We start from the raw sequence: 26,499 nt of genomic DNA, 5'->3' as shown, positions 1-26,499 counted from the left end.
TCCAAAAACAACAAAAAACAATAACAAATTAACCACAATTTCTCAAAAACACTTCACAAAACCATTTTATAAAACTTTTAATACAAAAACATTAATTTTAATCTCTACGACGCAAAAGACGTAATGGCGTCGTCGTGTGCGAACTGTCAACACAATTCAGTCTAGCTTCTGTCGTGTAAACGAGTGGTCAGATATAAAGCAGCATATGCATTAAATATCTGTTAAATATTTGCTAAATAATCTGTGTGTATATATAAAACGAACAAGTGCATTAATAAAGTGACGATTTAAATATAAATCCAAACAAAACAAAGTTCGTGTGCGGTTTCCTTTTGCCGGACGGAAAAATCATATAACCTACTTTAGAGTAAGTTCGATCGCCATTTTTGTTAAAAAATATATATGGTCATAGGAATAATATAAATATTTATGTTTGTGATGTGTTTATGTTGATATTTGTATTTATATCAATGTTTTGTGTGTGTGGGGGTATGTATTTTCATATTATATATAAAGTGTATTATACATTTTTCAATCGTTGGGTCTTTTGGTATTTTTGTATAAAAACATCTGGCCATGTGACGTCGTCGTCAATAATGGTTGGTGTTAATAATTTCACCGGGTACTTTCTAAAATATTGATACAGATTGATAATGGAAATCGGTAAATTGTTATTGAAATAAATAATTTTGCTTCAAGATATTTATTGAAGGTATTTTTGGATTTTTTACGAAGGTGATTATCCATTATCTGCGCGTACACAAATCTTTTGTTCCAAAATGTCAACAAAGTTTGTGGCCATAATTTTATTAATTTTATAATGCAAATTGTTTTATAGCAATATAATTATTAATATTAAAAATTGTTCTCAAAGTTTTGTTCGTTTTTTTCAAATGGATTTTAGGTAATACGTAAATCTTTTGTTCCAAAATGTCAACAAAGTTTGTGGCCATAATTTCACAAATTTTGTAATGCAAATTATTTTTTAGCAATATTATTATTATTATTGCAAATTGTTCATAAAGTTTTGTTCGTATTTTCAAAGGAATTTTAAGTTTTTTTTAAGGATTAAGGATTTGTGCATATAAATAAATCTTTTGTTCCAAAATGTTTATTATGAAGTTAATTGCAAGTCCTTTTTAGTTTCACACGTAATCGTTTTTCTCTCAAAGCAAATTATTTTGTAAAAAAATACTATTTTTTCATTTAATTATACATATTATTGTTATTTTTCTGAAGTAGTTTGTTTTGTACCAAAATGAGTGTTTTTAACTTCCCGAAGGAGAAGTTTATTTTCATCAAAAAATCCGATTCGCTAATTTTATGTTTTCTCGACGTTTCAAGTCATTCTGAATCGAATGAGACCAAATTTGGAAAAAGTATGTGTGTGTGTGTATGTGAACAGATTTTTTTATTTAATTTCACATATTTAAATCTAATTTCACTTCATATTAGCAAAATTAAATGTCACTTGTCAAAACTGAAAGAATTACTACTAAGTAACCTTTTGGAAATTTAAAATTAAAAAAAAAATAATTCTAAATGCTAAAATATTCTCAAAATTACTAAATATCTTCTTATTTTATTGTGTAAGGACATATTGCAATTAATAAAGAGAATTCAAAAAAAAAAATAATAATTAAAAGCAAATTATTTTGCAACAAAAAGAGTTCATCCAATTTTACAACACATTTATGAAGTTTTTTCAAAAGCTAAATTTTTGTACCAAAATTAGTGTTTTTGTACTAAATTTAACCAACATAATTATACTAACACATATTCAGTTTTATGAATTTTTTGTCCTATTTTATTGTTATATTATATCACATGACCTTTGTTTTTAGTAAATTTACTATTTTTTAAAGTAAATTTTGTAATAAAGTTTCTTCTTACATTCCTATTTTTCTTTTAAAATATTTTTACCTGGTCTTTTACTGTAAAGAGTGTTTTTGTAAATAAATTAGTTTACCCAATCAATATAAAATTTATAAATTTCTTTATAATGTATATTATGAATATATTCATGCTTCAATACTAAACAAAAATAAAATAAAACTTATGTTTTAAAATTGATTTTAATGCAAAGAATGTCGTGGAAAAAGTTTAGAATTGATTTATATATATATATATATATATATATATATATATATTTATAAATGCACATATGTGTATATATAAATCTCTGTTCTAAAATGCTTTGTTTCTGTTATTTTCCACTTAATTTCACAAGTTTTCTTTTAAATTTAAATGCAAAATATTTTGTAGCAAGTTATTTCAATGTATTTTTCATTTTTTCCCCTGGCATTCTAATAAAGTAATTTTTTATATTTATGTTGAGTCATGTTTTGAAAATAATATCAAAATAATAATTTTACGACCATTTTTAGTTTTCTTTTAAAGCAAAATATTTTGTAGAGAAATTAGTTTTTTTGTGGATTTTTTTTTTCAATTAGCAACACATTTTTGTGGTTCTTTTAAAGCTAATTTATTTGTAGCCAAATGAGTTCTTTTTTTAACTTACATGATATTATTATACTTTTAACAACCAAGAGAAAATCTTAAATATAATATACTCTACTAATAAAATTAAAAAATATACTACAATTTATATGAAGAAAAAAGAAATGCAAATTATTTCGTTGAAGTTATATTCAATCATATGATGCTTATGCTTGAATTTATTTGTTATTGTCTTATTTCTAAACAATTTCTTGAAAAAATGATGCAACTATTTTGTTGCAAAATAAGAGCGCCCCGTTTCTTTAAAAATAATAATTTTAATTTCTATTCTCTCAAGTTTTTACCCTAGATGTTAGTTAAAAAATGTTTTTTATACAGGCATGGTCAAAAAGAAAATAAACTGCTATTTTCTTTATTATATTTTAATATGTTTCAAAATACCACTTGCTTTTTTCAATCTATAAAACCCTCAAATATTTATAAAATAAAAAAACACAGACAATGATCCAGTGATTTTCAAAACAGTCACATTTATGAAATAATATTATATATTTAATTTGAAAAATCACTCTTAAATATTTTGTTTCTTATTTATAAATTTATCTCTTTGATTTACCCATATTTTGAACAACTTTATTAAAGTTTGCATGATTTTTGGCTTTATAATTATTTCAAAGAATTTCTTAATTTTTGGTCATTTCTTATGATCATTATTTAAAATATTTTCTATTCGACGATTTACATTTACTAAATTAAAATATATGGAACATGATTTGCTTCATATTTAGATAATATTTACATTTAATTTTATTTGGTTCAAATAGTCTAAAAAGTTAAAAAAAATAATAAGTAAATATTTAATGTTTCTGTGTCTATTTCCATCTGCGTCGTTAATAATTTTGTGAATTAAAATTTAAGATTCTGATAATACAATTATCAAATGATAAACTTGTTTTTAACGTGGTTTATCTAAAAAACATGTTTTGTGTTTATTGGTAAATAAACAAAATGTAAAACTCACTACAAGGACGGTAAAATTATTATAAATTTGATATCAATAATACATATTTAATTTTTGTAAATACCTTATTTATAAATTTATTAATTGAGAAATAAAATTTTGAGGACCCAAATTATTTATTTAAATCTAAAAAAATCGACTGATGAATTAATTATTAATATGTAATTATAAATTTAATAATAATACCTTTAGTATAATGTATTGGTAATTTTATACATAAAGCAAAGAAACAGTTTCAAAAATTATTCCATTTTTTCATATGCTGCATTATTTTTATATTTGTTCTATTTCATCTATTTATTATAATTTTCTGGAACACTTTGTATCCGATTTATGAAATATTTATAAAATCTTTTCTATAAATCATTCAATAATATTACTAAACAATTTCACCATCAAATTAAATTTATTTTATCATTTTTTATCAAACAAAATCTAAATATCCACCCACTAGATTGACCACCAACGTCACAACCGTTCATCAAGGTTTTCAAAAAACGATTTTTCAAAATTTTCAGTACCAAATTTTCGCAAAAATTGCATTACGATGAAGTCTATTAGAATAGTTTAATTGGAAATTCAAACAGACCGCCATCATGTAAAGAAAATTCAGGAAAAACGAGATGATCACTAATTACTTTGAAATAATTACAATAACATCTACACGAACTGAAACTTGGCAAGATAGAAAATTTTAACAAGGTTTAAGGACATAATTATGTCCGTAAGTAATAGTAATATTAGATTTATTATATATATATTAGAAATATTAAGGAATTTTTCAGCCCACTGTACTGTTTATAGTACAGATTTATAAATAATATTTTATTTTTATATCAAATAATATTTGAATAAAAAATGTGTATGATGATGAAAACACATGCAAGTACTCCCTTAATTGCAAATGAGTTTTTTAAAAAATTATGGAATGGCAAATTCATATAAAGCTTCTGTATGAATTTATTTTTTAACTCAGGAACTTTTCGAACGAGAAATTTATTTTCACCAAAAAATCTGATTTGCTAGTTTTGTATTTGGAAATAACTGTATCTATTATTATTTTTGACTTTTTCCATTAAATTTTAGATTTTTTAGAGATTATACTTTTTCTTAAATTTCTTATTTTTATAATCTACATATGCCAATGATAAAAAACTAGTAATATTTTTGCATACTACTATTTTAAAAATCAAAACTAAAAATGATCCGATATAGCAAACGTTGCAGTCGTTGCAGTTCATTTTTTACATGGAGTCTAAAATTTTTTAGGTGTTTATTATATATATTAAAAATATTAAGGAATTTGCCAGTTCACTGTACTATTTATAGTACAGATTTATAAATATAACATTAAATAATATTTTATTTTTATATCAAAATATATTGGAATAAAAATATGTGTATGATGATGAAAATTCATGCAAGTACTCCTTTAATCGCAAATGAGTTTTTTTTTTTTAAATTATGGATTTGCAAGTTTTATATGAAGCTTCTGTATGAATTTATTTCTTAACTCAGGAAATTTCTGAACGAGAAGTTTATTTTCACCAAAACATCTGGTTTGCTAATTTTGTATTTGGAAATATCTATTTCAATTATTTTTTACTTTTTCAATTAAATTTTAGATTTTTTAGAAAATATAGTTTCTCCTAGATTTCGATTTTGTATAATTGACATATGGCAATGATCAAAAACTAGTAATAATTTTTATACTACTATTTTAAAAATTAAAACTATAAAAAATCCGATATAACAAACGTTGCAGTCGTTGCAGTTCATTTTGTATAGAAAGTTTGTAACTCTTTAGGTGTTTGTTCTTTTAAGTCATTTTTTTAAATTAGGCCTTACATTGGGAAACACTGACGACATTTTTGCATTTTTTAATTATTATGTTTCACAATTTTTTTTATTACATTTATTTTTTTCAAATCGTTTACTGATGACTTTTTTTCAATTGCCTAATTTTTTTATGAAAATATAGTTTCTCTTAGATTTCCTATTTGTATAATCGACATATGGCAATGATCAAAAATTAGTAACATTTTAGCGTAATATTATTTAAAAAATTAAAAATATATAAAATCCGATTTACACTCGTTGCAGTCGTTGCACTTCATTTTGTATAAAGAGTTTGTAATTCTTTAGGTGTTATGTTCCTTCAAGTCAATTTTTGAATTAGGCCTTACATTGGAAAACACTGATATATACGTTTTGTACTTTTTAATTATTATGTTTCATAAAAAAATTATTGCATTTATTTTTAAAAATCCAATATAACACACATTGCAATCGTTGCACTTCATTTTGTATAGAGAGTTTGTAATTCTTTAAGTGTTTGTTCTTTTAGGTCAATTTTTTTAAATAAGGCCTTATATTGGAAAACACTGATGACATTTTTGCATTTTTTAATTATTATGTTTCATAAAAATGTTATTACATTTATTTTTATCAAATCGTTTGCTGCTTCTGATGACATTAATGGTAAATAATTGAACAGGATGATGTCTCTATATTGTATATTTTTATCAAAAACTATTCAAAAAAATTAAAAATATAAAAAATCCAACATAACACACGTTGCAGTTGTTGCACTTCATTTTGTATAGAGTTTGTAATTCTTTAGGCGTTTGTTCCTTTAAGTCATTTTTTTTAAATTGGGCCTTACATTGGAAAACACTGATATATGCAATTTTTGCATTTTTTAATTATTATGTTTTATAAATTTTTTATTACAATTATTTTTACCAAATCGTTTTTTGCTACTGATGACCTTTTTTTTCAATTGCCCAATTTTTTTTAGAACATTTATAGTTTCTCTTAGATTTTGAGTTTATTATAATAGACATATGCCAATGATCAAAAACTAGTTATAATTTTGCATACTACTATTTTAAATATTGAAAATATAAAAAAATCCGATATAACACACGTTGCAGTCGTTGCACTTCATTTTGTATGCGGAGTCTGTAATTCTTTAAGAGTTTGTTCTTTTAAGCCAATTTTTTTAAATTAGGCCTTACATTGGAAAACACTGATATGACATTATTGCATTTTTTAATTATATTTGTTTCATAAAATTATTATTACATTTATTTTTATCAAATCGTTTGGTGCTACTGATGACATTAATGGCAAAGTAAATAATTGAACACGATGATGTCTCAATTGTATATTTTTATCAAAAACATTACCGATGGATGCGTCATTAAAATTATTGTGCGTCTGTAATTTTTTTTTTATTTGGAAAATTTTGGATTGTAAATAATAGGCGATATATATTTTGTAAAATAAAATAAAATAACAAACGCAGAATGATTTGAACATCATCGTATTCAAATATTTACTTTGCCATTAATGTCATCAGTAGCAGAAAACGATTTGATAAAAATAAATAATAACCTTTTATGAAATATAATAATTGAATAGATTTTTCTTCGTAATTAATTGATCAAATATTTGTTTGGGGATTTAAATGCAACTCTGCATAGTGGTGGTCTTAAAAAACATTTCAAAGTATCATAGGCTTTAGAAAATTATTTAATTATAAAAATTCATTATTTGGAATGACTGATCGTGGTTTTAGGGCATACACAGGCACAAACTTTATTTTCAAAACAAAACAGTTCAAATTTTTATTCCAACAAGTACCTGGGTCTGACTATTTTTCCATGCAACTTACGCCTTAAGCCAAAATGCCACTTACACCTAGTAACTTTCCGTAGGGTAAGTTATAGTAATCGCAAAAAATCGAAAATGGATTTTTTTTATCTTTACGTTTTAAAGGTTTCTGAACATTTTGGCACACCTTAGGAAAAATGGATGTGTGTGCGTGTGTGTGCGCGTGCGGATACAATTTTTTCTTCATCGATTTCGGGAACACGGATCAACCGATTTAAAAATTCAAAAAACATTTGATTCGTATTGATGGGGAGACGTGTTGATTAGTTTTTGGTAAAGTCAGGTCTAGTAGTTTCGGAGATATGGGGCAACGAGTGTCAAAAACGGTAACTTAGTTTTTAAGCGAACGGAGTGTCCGATTTGTATGATTGAAAAAACATTCTATTTGTGTTGACGAAATGAGAAACTGATAAAATTATTGGGAAGGCAGGTCTAGCGGTTTCACAGATCCAATAAAAAAAGTGACAAAAAATGCCATTTGGTGGAAAATGATCATTAGACATATGCACATCCAATTATCACATATTTTAATAATAACATATTTTGTTCACATTTCTATGGGTTCCATACCAATATCTGTAATATTGCGATGCGGCGCCTACGCGCTTCTATATTTTGTTTTTACGCAGCTAATGTATCGCGATTGCTCTGAAAAAAGTTCAGAATTTCCAAAATATTTCAAAGTATACAAAATATCAAATTTTTTAAAAATCGAATTTTTTAGAGTTCTAATAGAAAATTGTATCTTTTTTAAAAAATTTAATTTTTGTTACGGAAGTTCCAGCAATTTGCATTAAGGCACCACTAGTTTATTTATTTACCGAGTCGTATTTACCTCCATTACTTGCAAAATTTTCGTTTCAATTTTATTTTGGCAAGCAACTCCGAAATGTTATCCTAATGCAAAAATACATTCATTCTGCCTACAAAGTATGCAAACTTATTTGTGTGATGTAAGTCAAAGTGAAAAAGTACGAGACCAAAATAACTTCGACAAAGAACTCAAGAATACATTGAATAAAAAATAGCCAGGCATTCGAATTGAACATATATCATCTCTAAGGTGAGAAACTTTAAGGTGAAAATTAGGGTTTATACAAAAACCGATATTTCAGAAAACCGGTTTTCAAATTTTAATTTTACTAAAAAAAACGGTTTGAACCGGTTTTCGAATTTTATATAGAAAATAAATTTTTACTCGAATATTCTGTAATTTATCCGCAAATTTAGTGTAATTTAGAGCAGTATTTAACTGAATTTATTTATTGTTTTAAAATTAAAATTTAAACATATTTATTGTTTTAAAATTATTTTAATTTTAATTAGTAGAACTAAAAAATAATAGTTTATCTTGCTTAAATAATCATTTTCACATATAAGAATGAAAATAGTTTTATGATAGTGAAAGGAAAGTTTTCGAATAAATAAAAATAATACATTTTTAAATAAAAAAATGCATCAATTTAAAAAAAAAAACAAATTATATACATGTTGATACATACTTGTTAATATCAATTTTAGTTTTAAAAATAATTAAGTTAAACTTGGGTATTGTCTGTTCCGAGCAATTATAATTAATTAATTTTAAACATTCTAATTGTTTTTTTGTTTAATAAAATATGATTTTAAAAAACTGAGAACGTCTATCGAATAGCTACTTAGACATGTCCTTTACTGTTTCTAACAAAATTTTCTGAAATAGAAAATACTCTCATACTTGCGACCAAATTATGCTTCATTGTTTTTGAAGCCTAATATAATAATTCTAAGTTTTTTGTTCTTCAATTTGTGGCTTCTGGGGTTTAAACTCTTTTTTTAATTTGAATAGAGGAAGTTACTTCTTCTAGAAGAAATCACACTGATTTAAATTAATATATACAATAGTATAAAAATCTAAATTAATATATACAAAACTTTTCTGGGAACCATTGTAGACTGATAAGATATTAAATGCTATTGAAACGATATGATTTCAAGAATCAAAACGCTTTCATCTATCTTTTATGTTTGGCTATATTTGTCATTTTCCATTTATACAGTGCAAACCGCTTTTTTCACTATAAAACCGGTTTTCGAATTCCATAATTTTCGCCAAGAAACCGGTTTTTAAAACCGGTTTTTGAAAACCGGCAAACCCTAGTAAAAATCAATTAGATGGTGATAGGCCAACCGGTGGCTCGGCAACTATGCAAGAACGTTAAGATTGAGGAACGATTGTTTTTACTTTTCTATTTCTGTTTTCATGTTTTGATATTATTTATTTAATTTGTTTATCTATTTATCTGGGACCTTAATTCGAAGGTTGACACAGACCAGGTGTAGTGTATGTCAATGGGATCAGCACAGAATTTTGAGACCTACTTTCTATTTGCCTCGCACGTCCGCACGTTGCTCCACGTCGAAGACCAAGCCAATTGCAAAATTTTTAGAATATACAATCACTTTTTGAATTATTTCATTTGGTCAAATATATATATATATATATATATATATATATATATATACTAGCAAACCCGACGAACTCCGTTTCGCCGATGGTTTCGTGAGAAATATGAAGATATTTTTTGGTTGTTTTATATTTGAAAAGGAAAAATTTGATTTTATTGCACAACAGTAATTAATTTATTTCGATTACAAAAATGAAGTCTTTTTTAGTTGAACTTCTCTAAATAAATGAAAGTGAATCCGCAAATTATTCGTTGAAGTGCTCTTTGGTAAACCACATTTTTTGTTTTTTGGTCTGACGTTAACACAAACAAAGCGGATGGTTTTCCAACTCGTGAACAGGCAACGTATAACAGCTTATGTGAAAAACGATGATTTTATAAATAATCTATTTGAAATTTATCCCGCAAACACTAAGCGATTGGCCTTGCGGAAATTGCAATCGTTTGAAGTCAAACGGAAGACCAGTCGGAATCATTGGTATGTCAGCAAATCGCCAGCAATTTTTGATTGAATGGTGAAATTCAGTGCCTGTACATCATTATTCTTTGCGGCAAGAATTGTTCGTTAACTTAACCAAGCATAATTCTGATAATTCTCACTAATGTCATTACTCGAATTTTTAATTACGGTGCGTGAAGTTCCTGCAATTTGCATTAAGCCACGATGCCATGCACCACTAATTTTCTTAGCTATCACACATTTTATTAGGTAATTACAGACGTTTCGAGACCATGGTATGTCTTATCTTCAGTGTAATTTCAAAAACAGTTACTTATATACTACACATTCCTTAATATTATATTTAAATTATATTTAATTATTGATAATACAAAAAACACGAAATTCTCTTCAATGAATTAATCTGTTTTCACATTTGTTGATTTTAGTATGCGATCGCGCACTCCATTTGTTTACATAATAATAATACCTACCTGTTTCTCCATCTCGATACTTAAGATTTGTTTAAAATATTTCACATGCTTTACACTGTGTCAAGCTTTGCATTATAGTTGGTGTTTTTTGTGTTTTCAAAAATTAAATGTAATTTAAATAAAATATTAAAGAATGGTCTTGAAACATCTGTAATTACCAAATGAAGTGTGTGTTAAAAAATATTCAAAAATCGTTCCACTCATATCACAAAACTCTATATATATATTGATAAGTTGATTTCTATTATTGTTTAAAAATATATAAATAAACAAGAGGGGATCAAATTTGCAAAAGTTAATAAATGTAAACATGAAATGAATCTAGAGAAGTCAATGAAAATGATTTTATAATGAACCAAATATTTAGACCAAAATAATCTAGGCATTTGATCCAAAAGCCAATAAAAGAATCTACAAAATTACCAAGAGCTTACAATAAAATCTAGGAATTTTTATCAAGAATTTGGAATAGATTTTGGAAATTTGAACAAAAAAATTAAAATGGCTCTTGAAAATTTGATAGCCTCGTATCTCCGGCTGGACCTGCCTTTGCCAAAAACTAATTATTATCATAGACATTTATTATTATTGATTATGGGGCTTATCAATAAATAAATAAAAACGTTTTCTTTAAAATAAATATTTTTAAAAATTCAATTTTCGGACTCACTTAGTATTTATTTTAAAATTTCACTTCATTAACCACGCCAGTAGTGAAATATTTATCAAAATGAGCAATTCCAAAAACCGTAATTATTATTGTATGAGATTAGGGTCAATCAATGACTAATTAAATCAATTATTGATCAAATCATGCCAAAAACAGGCCTTTAAACAAAAATTTAAATTTAATTTTATGAAGCTATTAAGGCCTAGAAAATCATGGTTTCTGCACATGGCTCTGAAGATGAACCAAATTAGGTTTCGAAACTTACAATTAAATTATTAACTTCCCGTATGGTAAGTTATAGTAAGGCGCCAAAATCGAAAATGAAATTTTTTGCATAACTTTATGTTTCAGAGGTTTTTGAACATTTTGGCATATTTTAGAAAAAATTGATGTGTATGTGTGTATAGGCACAATTTTTGTCGACGTTTTCGGGCGCACGGATTAACCGATTCGGGTGGTTCAAAAAACATTCGATTCCTTTTGATAGAGAGATGTGCTGATTAGTTTTTGGCAAAAGCAGGCCCAGCCGTTTCGGAGATAAAGAGCAAAGAGTGCAGAAAATAGAAATCGAGTTTTTGAGAGAACTAAGCATACGAGTTGAATGGTTCATAAAACTTTCTTCTTGTGTTCACAAAACAATTACCTTTGGAAAAAAATTATATCAAATTTTTTTTTCTTTCAAAAAAAATTTTGTATATCGAAAATAATTCAGATTTTAATTTCAATTCTGGCAAAAGTTTTAAAGCTCACTTATATACATTAAATAAATAATTTTTCTTTGCAATTTTCAGTTTATATGATTCTTCTTTATAAACATTAGACAATGTTACAATATTTATAATAATCTATTTGAAAACATTCAGTATTCCTCGAACATTTCGTTACGGTACGGGAAGTTCCAGCAATTTGACTTAAGGCACGATAGCATACACCACTAGTTAATTGATTTAGTTCATTTTATAAATAGTTATTTGAAAATTAACTAATATTTTTAATTAAATTTTTGTACATTTTTGTTTTTTGTCCAATTTCTCTAGTTGGCCCTGCAATTGAAATAAAATGTCATCTTGGACAAGTCACTTTTTTGAATACATTTTTTAAACGTCAATTCCTTATTTATAATCTAGTTTTTTTATATCATTTTATACATAATAAAGTGCTTTTAATTATTATTTTAATAATAGTTCATAGTTCTTCTTATGAAGTTTGTTGAATTGTTTTGGAATTGAAATTATGCGTGCAAGTGATTGGGTGCTTTTTCGAATTTTTCACACGACGCAAGTAGAACACAAGGTAATTAATTATTTGTGGGTAATTGATGGTTAATTTTGAATTTTTCGATTAACCTGATTTAGAAGAATTAGATGTATTTATTATTGACTTGGTAAGTGCGGGCCCTGGGGTACAGGGACGAACTCTGGAAGAATAGAATCTTGAAATTGGGTCTAAGGAGTTTGGATTGAGATTTTGGAATAGAATCTGCAAAATGTGGTTTAATAGGAGTTTATACTAAGAATTTGTAATTACCAAATAGAATCTAGGTATTTAAAATGGATTTTAGAAATTTGTACAAAATTTTTAGAAGAAAATTTAATAATTTGGGCCAAAAGTTAGTATAGGTTCTAGAAATTTTGATCAAGAATTTTGAATAGAATCAAGGAAGTAAGACTAAAAATTTATAAAAGAATACAGGATTTTGGACCAAAAATTTTAACTAGAAATTTGGAGCAAATGTAAGACAGTAGTTAGAAAAAAATCTAAATCAAAGAAATATTTTCTTCCATTTATTTACTAATCGGATGTTTAGATTATGATATAACAATTTTGATACCTGATCCCTTATACAAATTATTGTTTATGAAATGTATACATTGTCACAATTCGAATCAAATCATAATAAAATAAGATACAACAATTTCCATTTGACACCACCACATTTTTTCTTAATCAGATATGTTTGAATGGAAAATTTTAAGCACAACAAAGTTTACAACACAATTCAAACAAACAATTCAAAGAATTTCGAAGTTGCAAAATTGTTTAAAAATTTATAAACAAACAAGAGGGGAACAAATATGCAAAAGTTAATGGAATGAATCTAAAGAAGTAAATTAGATAATTTATAGTTTTTGTGAAATTTCTCGTATTGATAGAATTTATAATGAATCAAGAACTTCAAAATAATCTAGGCATTTGGTCCAAGTGTTTACAAAATAATCTACAAATTTACCAAGAGTTGAGAATAAAATTTAGGAATTTTTATCAATAATTTGGAATGGATTTTGGAAAATTGGACAAAAATTTTCGAATGGTTTTTGGAAATTTGGACAAAAAAAATAAGAATGGAATCTGGAAATTAGGACAAAAAAGGACTTAAAAACAATTTCATCAACATCAAATCATTCACGCAATCTTTATAATATAATTAATTAACTATTTAAATAATTTTAAAAATTTTAGTATGGGTTTTGGAAATTTGGACATTTATGTTAGAATAGATTTTGGAAATTTGGACAAAAATTGTAGAATAAAATTTAGGGTTTCGGCCCAAAAATTTAGTATAAGATCTAGAAATTTGGATCAAGAATTTTGTATTGAACCTAGGATTTTTTTTTAATAATTTAGGAATAAAATCTAGGATTTCGACTAAAAATTTAAAATAGAGTCTAGGAATTAAGACTCGTTGCTGGAATGGAATTTAGGAATTAGCCCTAAAAATTAAGAATAAGATCTAGAAATTTGAATCAAGAATTCGTAATAGAAATGAGGAATTAGGAGCAAGAATTCATAATAAAAATCTAAGATTTTTTTTTAATAGAATTTAGGAATTCATGATACAATCTAGGAATTTCGGCCATGAATTTTTGATAGAGTCTAAGACTTTTGAAAGGACAATTTAAATTTAAATTGTCATTCACTACATTTTGCTAAAATTATTTTCTAAATATTAGTTATGTTTGTCATTTTAGGTTCATGTTTGAATTAACTTTTCTACTAGTTTGCTTGTCAGTAGAGTTCCATTTCACAGTCTTGGCTGATGTTAAATTTATTTGACAAAATTTTCTTTTAGCTTACTGGTCAGTAGAGTCCACTTTTTTACATTTTAGAATTTTTGCTCAATTTGTTTGTTAGTAGAACCTTAATTTTCTTCTAGTTTGCTTGTCAGTAGAGTCCTTTTTTACAGTATTGGTTGATGATAAATTTATCTAGTAATATTTTCTTCTAGTTTGCTTGTCAGTAGAGTCCTTTTTTACATTCTGGTTGATGTTAAATTTATTAGACAATATTTTTCTTCTAGTTTGCTTGTCAGTAGAGTCCTCTTTTTACAGTTTTGGTTTTTCTCAATTTATTTGTCAGTCCAGTTGAACTTTAATTTTCTTTTAATTTACTCGTCAGTAGAGTCCTCATTTTATGTTCCAGGTTGATCAATTTATTTGCTAGTAGAATCTCAATTTTTTTTACTAGTTTGCTTGTCAGTAGAATTCTCATTTTACTGTCTTGGTTGATAATAAATTCATCTGATAATATTTGTTTCAGTTTAGTCAGTAGGGTCCTCTTATCTTTGTTGATGTTAAATTTATTTGTCAACATTTGTTTTCCAGTTTGCTTGTCAGTAGTAGAGTGTACTTTTTCGACACTTTCTTACGAAAATCAAAATTAATCCAATCCTGTCTAGAATTATCTTTAAGATAGAGAATTGTAATAGTTTGAAGGACATCTGATATAGTTTGACTATTGTAGTACGCAAATTTTTGCAAAAAAAACACGTTTTTAGAAAAAAAATCGAATTTTTGCAAAAACCACTTTCTTTCAGAATGTCTCGATAATTATGAAATATACGTATAAAAGTATAATCACAAAAGTATAGTTTTGTATAATGTTTTCAACAACCATGAATGAAATTTGACACCAAATAAGGGGGAGTCCATTAATCACGTGATCGATTTTTTAAAGATTTTATTTGACTCCCCCTCCCCCACAAACATCCCGTTTTTAGTTACAAGAAAAAATTGTAAAATTTTTGTTTTTTTTTTGAAAACGTTTGTTTTTTTAAAAAAAAAATTCAGGTAAAAAATAAATACACGAGGTGATATCTTACTATACCCTTCGTGCCCACGTGTTATTTTGTGATTTTTTGTCAAACCCTAAAAACCTCACGTGATTAATGGACACCCTTAAGTTTCCTTAGGGTGCGTCCAGAAATCACGTGGAGTTTTTAGGGGAAGGAGGGCTTTGACAAAAATCACGAAATATTACCTGGGGAAGGGAAAAATGTAAGGTTTTATAAAATTATTGATTTTAACATTTGAATGCTATAGCATCCACGTCATTCTGCACCACAATAAAAGATAACAGAAACATAATGATTACAAAAATGTAAGATTTTATCAAACTATTAATTTTAAAATTTGAATGCTATAGCATACACGTCCGCAAACGGCTTAATCTACTATTTACTCTAAAGTGTTTCCACTGACCTTTATCCTGATCTCTGTCTTCTCTTGCAGACAATAGGCTATGAAAATGAAGATACCTCTAACACCCCCCGTAGGCAATAACAACGGCTATTACAACAACGGCCTCGACTTCGGCGACCACCACCAGCACCACCAGGCCGTCAACAACCACATCAATAACTCTGCCCTGCACCAGCCGCAGCCGCCGCAACTAGACGAGTTGGGCTCGCCGAGGCTCGATGAAGACTTCTCCGAATACCTGTGGATGGAGAACGAGGAAGAGTTCGATAAACAGGTGAGGGAAATAAATTTATTAAATATATATATATGGACGAATGTTATGGCAAGGCAATGTTAAGCTCCGACTTGCATACATTATGCTACTGAATCATACTGAATACTGGCAAAATGTTGTGGTTTGCTGTGCATTAAAGCGTTTTGCACGTAAACTGCAACGTCGCTCGTATGTTATGAAGCTGAGTCAGAAAGACCCGTTTATTTAACATCGTTTTTCTAAAATTTGTGTGGTTTCTAAGTTCGATTTTCTATATGACACCCTGAGAAATACGTCTGACTGCACAGCAACCGCATGGCTTTTATTTTTGTTAGTATGGAATGTTCTTGATAACTTGGCCTTGCCATAACATTGGTCTGTTATGCAGCAGAATCGGTCCATTAATTTTAATAAAAAAAATGTATCTCTAGCTACAACCTAATTAATGAATATCGATTTTTCTGACAATAATGAGATCAAAATACACATAACGAACGCTCACCTATTGATAGAAAAATTGTTCGATGATTACAAATATTTTTTGAAAAATTTTACTAGTATCAGAAAATACTTCATATGTATGACAATAGTAGGATAAGAGATAGATTGATTAGATTGTAATTTATAGCGACGACTAAGACTAACTTACAGAAACTACAGACATTACAAAATAAGACACTACGAATAGTACTTAACAAAATAAGGGACCCACTGACTAGACACATTACTACTCTTCAAAATACATACACAAACAGACTGACGTACCGACAATACTCGACTATATAAAAAAGCTCACTGAGAATTTTTATCTAAAATGTGGGGATCATCCTAATATTAACATCGCGGGCCTCGGCCAATACACAAGAGACGATATTTGGTATGGCAATCACGCCATGCCAAAATATATATTGATCGACCCATATCGCAATTAATACTTGGATGAGAATAAATCTTTTATTTTGTTTTTATTTTATTTTATTTTTTTTTTGTATAATTATGTATAATTATAAATATTGCTCTGTGGCTTTTTTTTGAGGAAAAGTTTTCTTACCTCTTTTTTTGCCACTCAATTTGTAAAACATCTCGCTGTAATTATAATCAACATTTACTGTATATATTAAGATCAGATATGATGTATAAAGTACCCAAGGGTAAAAAATATGCACCAAAAATAGCAATGCAAAATGTATAATTAATTACTGTAATAAATACGTTTTGTCTGTCTGTCTGTTGTAATTTATATGGAACTAGCAAACCCGACGAACTCCGTTTCGCCACCAGATGGTTTCGTGAGAAAGATGTAGAATTTTTTTGTTTGTTTCATATTTGAAAAGGAAAATTTTGATTTTATTATACAACAGTAATGAATTTATTTCGATTACAAAAATGAAGTGTTTTTAGTTGACCTTCTCTAAGTAAATGAAAGTGAATCCGCCAATTATCCATTGAAGTGCTCTTTGGTAAACCACATTTTTTGTTTTTTGGTCTGACGTAACACAAACAAAGCGGTTGGTTTTCCAACTTGCGAGCAGGCAACGTGTAACTGCCCATGTGAAAAACAATGATTTTCTAAATAATCTATTTGAAATTTATCCCGCAAACACTAAGCGATTGGCCTTAAGACTTGTTATTGCGAACGCAAAGCGAACTGGCAATTGCAATCGTTTGAAGTCAAACGGAAAACCAGCCGGAATCATTGGTATGTCACCAAATCGCTGGCAATTTCTGATTGAATTTTGAAATTCAGTGCGTGTACATCATTATTCTTTGCGGCAAGAATTGCTCGTTGACTCGACCAAGCATAATTCTGATAATTCTCACTAATGTCATTACTCGAATTTTTAATTACGGTGCTTGAAGTTCCAGCAATTTGCATTAAGGCACGATGCCATGCACCACTAATTTTCTTAGCTATAAACCTTGCGGAGCCCGAGACCTTTCCAACGAATGCAAAATTGTCGAAATCGGTTCGCGCGTTCTGGAGTTATATCGTCAGGAAAGAAAACCCGACTTATTTTTATATATATATGTAGATTAATGATTCTTATTTGATGGTTTATTAATTGCTTATTAATTTGGTTTAGGTAATGCAACAACTAGAAGAGGAGGCTCTTATGGAACAATGTATCGAAGCAATGTTAGAAGATGAACGCGAAGCTTTATCCACCACAGTGAGGGCGACTTGGTCTAATGGAGTCGAGTAAGTTGAAACATAATATTTATTATGGGGTTATAAAAGAATAGGCTCTTAATATATATATATATTATGTATATATTATGTATATATATATATATATATATATATCTTATACTAGCTGACCCGGCAAACGTTGTTTTGCTAAGTAAGGTATATTCTAAAATATTTCTAGACTCTAGAATCTAGAGTCTAGATTCTACAGAATCAAAAAAATTAATACTTTAAGTGTATAAGAATGTGTTGTTTCAATGCTATATACAATGAGGTATTATAAACCCCATTAATTTGTCTATATTTTGTCGATACAATCAAACTGCTGGAAGTTTTATACACTTTCTATAGAAAACATGGTATAATCCAATCCAAGTCTTTTTTGGTCGTTCGACTTATTGATTATGTTTCGAATTTTTCAGATTCTTTTTGGATTCTGGATTTTGTGTATAATTGTAAATAATACTACTGAGCTTACACAAAATTTTCAAATTTTTGCGAGGAGAGATATAAAATGAAATAAGTATTTCGTCTTTGACCTGGTTTTTGAAAAGTTTCAAGTAACGTTCGATGAATTAAAGTAAATTTAATAAAAAGTATATATGTAGAGTAGGGCGAGGCACAAAGGTCCAATTTGACTTTGAGCAATTCTAAATTATATTGCGAAAACCAAAACAATTATATCACAGCAAATGCCAGCTACTTCATCATTGTAGAAATGTGCTGATTTGATGTCTTTCAAAATTTTGTTATTTAGACCTTTTTACCCCATAGACGGGGTAAATTGAAATGGCCAGGTGGCAAACAGGTTTATAGTCTCATTTTAATTTTAAGGGTATTTTACAAAATAATTACATTTTTAACTAATGCTAAAAAACTACCAACCGAAGAAAATACTTTTATTATGGATTTTCAAAGATTACCGTTTATCTCTCAATAGCAAAGTCATTAAGGTTATAGCTGGTTATACATATTTTTCCCTCTACTTTCAAATATTGTTGTTAAACAATTTTTAACTTTACTGGTTTTTGACACATCGGTGGTGGACCTTTTTAACCCAGGACCTTCATATATTGAACAAATGTCCCTTTGATCGATACCAAATTTAGGTTCTGAATTTAAATGACAAAAATAAAAAATAATATAACCTAGGAAATGTTTTATAAATGCCAATGAGTATATAATTATACAAATGAGATCTTTCAGAGAACCGTGTTTGAGAACAATATGCTTTGCATAAAAAGAGTGCTGCTACGCCAAAAAATGCATAAATTCCTAGTAACACTTATTGCCGCCCGTTTACTAACGTTTTTGTATATAAATGAAACTACAAGCAAATCTACTTACTACAATTCAATCATAATTGAATAATATTCACGTAAAACATCTTATTAAACGTAATTGAACATTATCTGTCAAAAACGTTTGACATTTGACGTATTAGCCACCGTCCATTGTTTTATCCAAATTACGCTTCTACAAAAAATTTCAAATTAAAAATGTAAAGTTTCTTCACGATTTTGAAAAAATATCTCACCTTCTGGACAACCTGCTGATTAGCACGAATTTTTCAAGGCTAAGACTGACCAAATCGAGTTTTAGCGGATCATTTGAAAGAGAGCTCCATTTTTATATATAAGATAAGGAGAACAATAGCAGGTAAATAAGGGGCCAAAGGGTGAACGACACAAAATAGTTAGGGAACCTTTGTTAGATTCTAACATATGTTAAGCTAATTGTGAATCAAATTGTAAACAATTACAGGACAACTACTTACACTATTTTAAAACAAATAAAAACAAAAACCACTTTCCGTCTTACAAATCTGATTTGTCGAATTAACTGTTTAGACTGCGACTTGATTTATATAAGTGAATCTAGAAAAAGTTTAATAAATTTTGAACGAAGAAAAGGAAATCATATAAAGTATTGCACTTTGATAGATTCTTAGTTTCTCTCCTATATATCGTAACTTTGTATTTCGAACTGTTCGGACTATAGGCGAGTCACACTCCTGAAGTTTAAGGAAAATTGGTAAAGCTAAAAAAAATATTTGGACAAACTTATTGAAATATTTCATTGTTTTATTCATATTTTGTTAGATGTGTATATGACAATAGGTTCATTTATATATATATATATATATATATATATATATATATACTAGCTGACCCGGCGAACGTTGTTTTGCTAAGTAAGGTATATTCTAAACAATTTCTAGAGAATCAAAAATATCAATACTTTTAGTGTATAAGGATGTGTTGTTTGAATGCTATATACAATGAGGTATTATAAAAACAATAAACCCCATTAGTAGTTTGTCTATATTTTGTCAACACAATCAATCTGGAAGTTTCATACACTTTCTATAGAAAACATGGTAGAATCCAATCCAAGTCTTTTTTGGTGTTTGACTAGCACGAATTTTTCAAGACTAAGACTGGCCAAATCGGTTTAGCCGTTTTCGAGTTATATATATATATATACAGTAGAATCCGATTAGTATGACGCCGGATATATTGACAACCGCTTATTATGACGTAATTTTAAAGGCAGTTTGGTGTCCATATAAAATTTCTCAAAAAAACAGCTGTCTAGTCGGATATGTTGACCTCGCTTACATTGACATTTCGCTTATAATGACCCATTTTTGAAAAAAAATTTGGTCCAAGTATAATGACCGACATGATTTTACACCTCCGATAACATAGAGTTCATGTTTTTCATTGCACATTGTTATGGTATGGCACCACTGTGAACTACCCTTGTGTGTCAGGTCGCTACATACCTACCCACATACCCACAGGTCTCTATGTTGCACGAGTTGCATGGACGACCTCGTGCAAAAAATAAGTAGGCTCATTCTTGGTGTTCGAAATTTGGAAGCGATAACATCTGCTATAATTTACTGAATTAGTAAAGTTCTATATTTTTTACTATTTTTATCTAGTAATTAAAATTCAAACGAAAATTACAGATTTCTTACATTAAAAAATGCATTGTTATGTCATATTTTTAATTAAATTTGTCAATTTGTTAGTATGTGTCATTTTTTACCTTAATTTTTGTATTAAATTACTGAAATTAATAACATATTCGCCAAAAATTGTGTTTTTTTTTTCAGTACGCTTAGTATGACGACCGCTTAGTATGACGATTTTTCGCCGTCCCTTGAATGTCATACTAAGCGGATTCTACTGTATATATATATATATATATATATATATATATATAAATAAATAAATAAATAAATAAATAAAATTCTTACCCGTATATTTCTTCTCTAGTGCATCAGATCTCTGCGACGAAATGTCGGCCCTGCGCGTCGCCCTCGGCCCCGAGGCGGTCGCCAATTCGACGCTGAATCCGCTGGCGGCAGAATTCGTCCCTGCTCCGTTGGCCTCTGCAGCAGCAGCAGCGGCAGCAGCAGTGAGTAGTGCATCATCCACCGCCGCCACAGCAGCAACGGCAGCGTCCATCGTGACGCCACCGCCGACGGCTCCGCCGGCGCCGCCTGCTGTTACCGCCAATTCGTAACCGCCACATGTGAGTAGTTTGAGTCTGGAGGAGGAGGAAAAGATTTATGAAATATGATTTATATGTGTGTGTGTATATATATATATATATATATATATATATATATATATATAATATGTATATAGATAATAGGAATTTTTTTTAACAGCCCTTTCATCATAATAAAGAATTAAAAAAAATTTTTTTTTATTGATATACGTCTCGACACTTGATATGTATCATCATTCAATAATCTAAAATACAGACATATAAATATAAGTTATTGAGAACAGAATATAAAAAAATTAAATAACAAAATTTAAACATTATAAAAATATGAGAAACATATACATACCACTGGGTGCAATACTTATACATTTTGATAAAATATATTTATTTTTAAATTAAACGAAAATTTAACACCAATTATTTGTTTTATATATTTGTTATATATATTTTTTTATATTTTGTTCACAATTACTCATATTTATATATCTTGCTTATTGCCTTGAGCGTTGAATAAATAAATAAATAAATATCTGTGTTGGATGATGGCACACATCAAGCATCAAAACGTTTAACACTAAAGAAAATTATTTTTTCTTAACTTATTCTTTTTAATTTGATGAAAGGGCTGTTACAACATTTTTTCGAATATGCTTCAACATAAAAAAATCTATCAAGATATATATATATATATATATATATATATATATATATATATATATATTATAAGAAAAATGCATTGAAAGCATATATGTAAGTGTAATATGAAGGTTATTCATATTATTCTTATTAAAAATAGATTTTTAATCGAGTCTTCTCATAAAACAAAAAATGTTGTTAAGTTGTAAATTTATATTTTTGTTATTATTTAACATATATTACAGTTCCAAATTTAAGAAGTATATACTTAATATTTATACATTAATAAAAGAAAAATGGAACCAAATATCAGGTTCTATGATTGGTGGCCCCGACGTTCTATATATAAATATTTTATCTTGGTAGACATATTAGGGTATAAAATCAGAATTACAACATTATAAAATACCCAAAATTATTTTTATATAAAAATAAATAAATATGAAAATAAAATATTAATGAAACATACAAACAAAGAAATATACATAAAACTTTTATCCTTAGACTTCCATTAACATTTATATGCTTTGATGCATTTTTCCTCAAAATTCTAAATATCTCAAAAATTTGTAAGAGAGCTCATCAATTTTAGTATTTGTTTTTATAATAGACATATTAAAGTAAAGCATACTAAAATAACAACATTCTAAAATATCTAAAACTATCTTTAAAAAATATTAAACTTTTGTTCTTTGACTAACACTTGCATTTACATATATGATTCTTGATGCATTAATTCCCTAAAATTCTAAATATCTCAAAAGTTTGTTAGAAAACTCATCAATTTTAGTATTTGTCTTTATAATGGACATATTAAAATATAACATACTAGAATTGCGACATTCTAAAATTTCCAAAACTATTTCTAAATAATATTGAACTTTTGTCCTTCAACTTACATTAACATATATGTAGTATATGCTTTGTTGATGCATTTTTCCTCAAAATTGTAAATATCTCAAAAATTTGTTAGAAAACTCATCAATTTCAGTATTTGTTTATATAGCAGACATATTAAAGAACAAACAATTTTTTTTAATATAATTTTAATAGTTTAATATTAAATAAATAAATTAATGCACAAAAATGTGCAAACAAAGCACCTAACTATTTTCAAACTCTGATAATTTTAATATTATAATTAAACAAAAAAATCTGTCTAAATAAAGATTTAGTAAGAAATTTAATCAGCTACATACTGTTAGAATACTATTTTGAGCTAATTTTTATAGTTTTCGAAGAATTTAGCAAAATACAAAAATATGTAACAGCTTCAAAGTGCATGAAGAAATCGTAAAAGTGAAACTTGCCAATAGGAATTTTTCAAACACTAATTTGCATGTGACATATCATTGAAAAGAGCTCGAAGAGCTGAATTTAGTATTTGTTTTGATTTAAAATTTTGTATAAAAAAGTTTTGTGCATATATATACAAGCCGGCCCGCCAAACGACGTTAAGTCAAAAGAAAAAAAGTTCTAGTATAGAAAAATTTTGTTATAAAAAATAACTAACAGATTCTGAATGTTGAAGTTAAGGTATATATGTGAAAGGAGCAGCTAACACAAAATTAATGATGAATTTTACCCCCTGCAACGTATGCCACATATAAATATCGGCAATTATTTGTATAATATGATAATCAGATCTGCTCCCAAGGGCTCAAATGCTTCCAAATTAATAAACAAAAATTCCCTAAAAATTTAAGCTCTTAATATTAACATTTAGATAGTCCGCAATTCAATTCAAAGTTTACGAAACTTTTGATTGAAATGCGGACTATTTAAATAAATGTTAATATTAAGAGCTAAAATAGAATAGATTTTAGACCATTTTTTTATTACTTTGGAAGCATTTTGAGCCCTTGGCCGCAAAGAAAATCCAAAATGTCCATATTAAGGACCACCCTAATATATATATATATATATATATATATATATATATATATATATAATTTTATTTATATTTTTCTAATGTATCATTTTTTCTCTTTCAGATGAACACTCTCGCTTAATCGTAGCCTACTTACTAAACGTGAAAGGATGTTAAGAATGTTTAATTAATTATTTTACTTAATTAGTTCTCGAATATATAAAAATTTATAATATCATGTACTAAGCAAAAAAAAATTCAATACCATTTTCTAACCACACACACACACAAACAGCGTAGCCGCTGTTTTTTCTCCCGAAGATATAAATAATAGAATTTTTTTTTTATATTTGTAAAAATATTTTATTTTAACATTTCGGAATTGGTGATTATTATATATATAATTTTTATAAATATATGAAATATATAGCAAAAAAATGTTAAAATAAGATATCCTGTGTATTTTTTTCTTTTGATTCACTCAGTTTTTTGTAGTTTTTTTTTATTTTAGAAAATATAGAAATTATATTTATAAGTAGTAGGTGGTTCACTTGATAGTTTTATGTAGTTATAAAGTTTGAAGGTCGTAATAAGAGATTCTGAATATTTTTTGTAAATAATATTTGATATAGTTTTTTTTTCTTTTTTGCTTTTTTTTTTAAAATATATGTACATACATACATGCGTGCGGACGAACTTTTAGAAACTAATTTATATATTCATAATTTTTTATGACTTTATACTTTTTTATAATTTTTTTTTGTTTTTGATTATTTGAGTTTCTGGAGGTTTGTTATAAAAATTAAAACTTGTGAATAAAATTTAAAAATCTCAAAATTTATTCATAACTTGATATGTAAAAGTTTTTTATGTGATATTTTTGAATAAACTATTAGTTGAATTAAGTTAATACTCATTTATGCATTTATTTTAATCACCAAAACATATATATATTATATATATATATATATATATATATATATATATACACACACACACAATTATTTATTTGTACGTTTCGGCACTAAATGTGTGTCATCATTAAGCAAGAGAAATCTTTTGAAATGTTAAAATTTAAGGAATACAAAATTATAGAACATTTTTTATTTTTTTAATTAGAAGCTTGTATAAAAAGTTTTAAAGCTTTGAAATTTTTGATATTTTAGTTTTTCAAATTAAAAAAATATATTGAAAAAGATTTCATACTAATTGTTGAAATATTAATTAAGTTATCAGTTCTGGATTTTAGAGAAGCAATGTGTAAAGAATCGATTTTTAAAAGCTCAAAAAAATTAAGAAACAAAATTATAGATCATTTTTTTTGTTTTAAAAAAAGTCTTTAATGTTTAAAGTTTTGAATATTTTTTTTCAAATTTAACAAAATAATTTTCTAAATGACATCATGCTTGGTTAAATTATTTTAACAATTTATCACTTTTTGATTTAAAAAAAAAAGTTATAAAATAGATTTGATTTTGATGACACACATTTAGTATCGAAAAGTATTTTACCATCTAAAACAAATCGTTTTGAATGGAAAAGTAAAAGTCTTGCAGATAAATTATTATTTTTAAAGATGAAAAAAAAAAGATTTTTTATTATATTTGCTTTTCTCTTATTTATATTTCAGTATCACTTTAATCATTATATAAAAAAATGCTTTAATTTAAATGTAATATCATTTAGTTTATTTTTAATATCAGGTTGTGAATGTGAGAAATGTTAAGGAGACAACTGTTAATTATATATATATATATATATATATATATATATATATATATATATTAATATATATATTAATAAAAATAAGCCAAATCTGTGTTAATTTAAAAATATTGAAGTTACATGTGATACAGATTTTTGTTTATTTAAAATTTGTAATTAAAACAATTCAATTGTCAGCATTGTCATTCATTTAAAATTATTTAGGATTTTTGGAATGGTATTTTGTATATCCAAAGGCATTTTGTTTAGTTTCTCCAATATAAATTAAGTTACAGTCTGAGCAATTGATTTTTGTCAATTTTTAAAGTATTTGTTTATATAAAATTGATCATTTTTAAAAATGCAAACTTTGGAAGAGTTTTTTTCAATTTTTTTTTGAGTTCTGTGAGCACATTTTTAAGTTAATTAGAATTTTTGTAATTGAATGTTGTATATCCAAAGACATTTTGTTTAGTTTCTCCAATATAAATTAAGTCACAGTTTGAACAATTGATTTTTGTTAATTTTTAAAGTTTTGAACTGGAAAACTGTATAAAAGTTGTCTTTGCTTTATTATCTAGCATATCATTCTTCTATATTTTATTTGCCAGATTTGATTAAATATATATTATTATT

The 26,499-nt window shown here is 26.9% G+C and overlaps 1 protein-coding gene across 1 annotated transcript; it reads left to right on the top strand.

Moving 5' to 3' along the window:
- Nucleotides 1-188: 188 nt before the first annotated feature.
- LOC113367928 lies at nucleotides 189-24,511 on the top strand. Its single transcript, XM_026609499.1, has 5 exons — nucleotides 189-367; nucleotides 15,718-15,961; nucleotides 18,025-18,140; nucleotides 21,416-21,674; nucleotides 24,284-24,511. Exons 2-4 carry the CDS (start codon nucleotides 15,728-15,730, stop codon nucleotides 21,663-21,665), a joined length of 600 nt encoding a protein of 199 aa, XP_026465284.1. The 5' UTR covers nucleotides 189-367; nucleotides 15,718-15,727; the 3' UTR covers nucleotides 21,666-21,674; nucleotides 24,284-24,511.
- The last annotated feature ends 1,988 nt before the right edge of the window (nucleotides 24,512-26,499 follow it).

This window comes from Ctenocephalides felis, unplaced genomic scaffold, assembly GCF_003426905.1.
Source record: "Ctenocephalides felis isolate EL2017-DRISC unplaced genomic scaffold, ASM342690v1 CF-g0.4_SCAFFOLD_01170, whole genome shotgun sequence".
NCBI lineage: Eukaryota > Metazoa > Arthropoda > Insecta > Siphonaptera > Pulicidae > Ctenocephalides > Ctenocephalides felis.
The sequence above is the reverse complement of the archived record's forward strand: the minus strand, read 5'-3'. Positions and strand labels throughout refer to the sequence as shown.